This window comes from Echinops telfairi, unplaced genomic scaffold (assembly GCF_000313985.2).
Source record: "Echinops telfairi isolate 266 unplaced genomic scaffold, ASM31398v2 ScPeMD7_1;HRSCAF=3_0, whole genome shotgun sequence".
Lineage (NCBI taxonomy): Eukaryota > Metazoa > Chordata > Mammalia > Afrosoricida > Tenrecidae > Echinops > Echinops telfairi.
The window spans coordinates 81,376,544-81,380,088 of record NW_022103896.1 but is presented as its reverse complement, the minus strand read 5'-3'; the positions used below and the strand labels follow the sequence as shown (position 1 = coordinate 81,380,088).

The 3,545-nt window shown below is 34.7% G+C and overlaps 1 protein-coding gene across 1 annotated transcript in view; it reads right to left on the bottom strand.

The window, feature by feature from the left end:
• SNTG1 (syntrophin gamma 1) overlaps nt 1–3,545 on the bottom strand; it is a gene marked incomplete at its 5' end in the record, with an annotated part of 207,702 nt that overhangs the window by 139,866 nt on the left and 64,291 nt on the right. Inside the window, one exon of the mRNA XM_004697549.3 lies at nt 2,012–2,141. Within this exon, the coding sequence (XP_004697606.1) occupies nt 2,012–2,141 (130 nt within the window). The remainder of the gene's footprint in view (nt 1–2,011; nt 2,142–3,545) is intronic.

Below are 3,545 nucleotides of genomic sequence, written 5' to 3'. Positions count from 1 at the left end.
ACAAATTGGGCCTTTTTTGTTGCCCGCTATTACCCAATCTTTTTAGAAGCTCTAAATAGAAAGCTTAATTAGCAGTATGAGCTGGTAGTACTAACTCTAAATGCACTATCCCCCTCACATCAAAACAACAAATGAGCATCTTCTTGATCTGTGATTTCACTTGACGACCTTTTATTGGGCGAGGTGATGATGGTGCTTTCAACTAGCTTGATTAATGTTTGCTTTTGGGGTCGTGAAAATAGCAAATCTCATCACCGGTAATGACCTTGGGGAAAAAATGTCTGAGTCACTTCGGAGCTGTTCCTTCAAAGCACAGGAAGTTTCCACTTAATGTTATTTTTCCAGGTCAGTTGGAACTGGAGGCACAAATTTCACAGTGATCCTTTGTATTCCCAAATCTTCCTTTAACTTTCATTGAACTGAGCTCCAGGCTAGTACAGATAATTTCCCCATCTCTTCAATCAATGGTCCACCGTTGGTCTTCAAGCACAAGTGCATGAATTTTGGCAACATTTTCATCCATTTGGGAAGTTGAAAGACATCCAGAGGTTTGTCAACAATCAACATTTCACCTTTTATGAAATGAGATAACCACTCATATGCTTAAGTTTTTCCCACAACACAGTTCTTGTAAGCTGTGTTCAACATCACAACAGTTTCTGCAGCAATTTTCCCAAGCAGGAAACAAAATTCACAGCCGCACATTGTTCTCTTGAATGAGCCATCACAAAAAATGAGGTTGGAGTGAAACTGCTTTTATGAAAAATTCACTGTGACCAAAGAGTAGCTTCCCAGGTGACACCACTGGGTGCACTGGGTAACTCAGAGCAAGTTGCTGGATGATCGCCTAGCAGGGGGAATGTGCATAATACAAAAGCTCTACGCTACAAAACTTTTGGGGTGGGTGGGGGAGGGTACCCCTTGTATATATGAAAGTATTCTTGGGCTAATATTCAGGTTAGATCTGTCAAGAAGAAGGGGCTGTTCTTTCATTAGTTATTCCAGAAATGTTTTGATCATGCATGTAAAGTGTTTATGCTTAGAAAAACATTATTCAGAAGATGCAAGGTTACCTTTTTGGCAATGGGAAATAATAAAACAAAAGAAAACAAAACAAAATGATTACTACACAATGATAGAAACTTTGATAAAAATATTGAAATATGCAACTTGTTTCTAAATATACCATCTGTCTTGTTCCTTATGAGGAAGGAACCCTGGTGGTGTAGTGGTTACATGCTGGCTTGCTATCCACAAGGTAAGGAGTTTGAAACCACCAACTATTCCATTGGAAAATGATGGAGCTTTCTACTCCCACAATGAGTTACAGTCTCACACTCACTCGGGCAATTCTATAGACTTCTGAAAGTGGTTCAAAATTTGTGTGCTCTTTAGTTTATTTCATTTCAATATGATTTATTTAGTATCCTTGAAAAACTCAGATCATACTCCTTTGAAATGTTTTTGGTTTTGAGGCTAATGGGTCAACGGCAGGCCACTTAGCATGGGGTTCCTCCTTTCCCTCTAAGAATCATCATGTACATTGTTGTGATGAAATGAAAACAAAATCCCTCTGTACTTATCTGGCCTTTTTTGCACCAATACAGTTAACAATTTTCTTAAAATTTCTTCCTAAAAATCCTTCATGATTATCTGTGTCCTTTCAGAAAATCTACCAGGATGACCTATTGGGAATCTCAAAGACTTCCTCCATACCTTTCACAGCTAACCTTCCTGCCTTGGATTTACCTGCCTCGCAGATCAGCTCAGAACCCTCTGTTTTGGTCGGGCCTTTTCTTAAAGGCAACTGAATGGAGGTGAAAGCAGGTGCATCACTGAAAGAATGTGTCTGTAGCCAACTACTGATTGCAGAGATATGTCTAATTATATATTTTTTGAAACAGACTTATGCATGTATGAACTAAAACCCTATTAGGAATAGATTTTTGCCTTATTTTGATGCACATAAAGAATTTTACAATGGCTGAGAAACTCTCTGCCCACTACTTACATTGTGCTTTGTAAGGTTTGAAATATTTGTTGCTATTGCTTGTAGCCAATCAATGCAATCTTCAGCAGAGAGGCACTGGATAATCCCACTGCACACACCATCCACGGCAGTGACTTGGAAAGCATTCTGCCTGCAGGAATGTCAAAGCACAGTGTCAGAGGAAATTAGATAAGAAATTCACCTCATTCATCCACTTGATACGCTTAATGGGGTCTGTCAAAACCTCTCCTGTCAAACAATGGGTATATCAGTCTCCAAATTCATATTTCACTACTTCTGCTTAGGAATATCTCTAGATATTTTAATGGAACAGTAAAAAGAAATATAGGTAATATGTAATTTTATATTAATAAAAGGAATTCTGAAATGCAGATAGCTATGGTGGAACTCTTGATTATAAAAAGTAAAACTTTAAAATTAAAGAGTATCTAAACAATTCATTATGAGTTTACCATAAAATGATAAAAATATTCCTATTATTTTGGGTATAATGATTTATTTGTGACATTTATCAGGGTATTTTCTAACAAGGAAAGGTCACTAAAAACAAAACCAATATTAAACACATTAACAACTCAATTGTCAGGAGTTGTTGAATTTTGTCAGATTTTAAACAGCTTTAAGCTAATTTAGATAATTTTCTGAAAGATGGTTTGGACAAGATATTCATATCATTCTTCTATGTCTAATTTTTTTTTTCTAGATTTATGTGGATATTGTGGATTTCTATCACAGCCAAATTTTTCTTAAAATTCAATGAAGATTGTAACTATCCCTTTAATCTTTTATTAACTTTTTAGAGAAAATCAAATGATACAATTCTGTGTTTACAGAAGTGTTATAGAATTTAAAGTTGGATCCATGAACAGCTTGAATGTTTTACTTTTTGTTTTTACAAAATTATTACAAGGTGTCCTTACAAACTTAATTGTGGACAAAAATATAAATTTCAATATGAACAAAAATTAGACAAATGTTTTCTGCTTGAGAATCACTTTTGAATAACCATTTTTTAAATGTGAAAATTCTATTCAAATTTTAGTCAACTATAAAGGAGTAGCAAAGTTCTGAAGTTCAAGATTATGAATATGTGTAAGTTGTATAAATACAAGTGTTTTTCAAAAGAAACAAAATATTTGTCTTGTTTTGCTCTTATATATTTTTGAATATTAGACAATATTTTATTCATCCTAACAACCTTACAACAAGCCCTCAGAACCACTTTGGCACTGACTCATCTGTAACTGCTCTGTCACTCCCCTGGCATTTATGGTTAACCCCCAACTTTTAGTAAGGCACGTGGTAAAGCTTCGGAATACATCACTGCAAGGTAATCCAAGATATAGGTTTTATACAATTTGGCTTTTATATGCCTGATACAGATTTTGTATGGTTAACTTTCATATAGATCATATGATTGACTTTAATATATTTTATTAAATATATGCATATGCATTATAATATATGCAATGCATATTATTGGATAGGTACAAACATTGTCTGTCTTTTTTAAATAGTTCTTTTGAAATTCAGA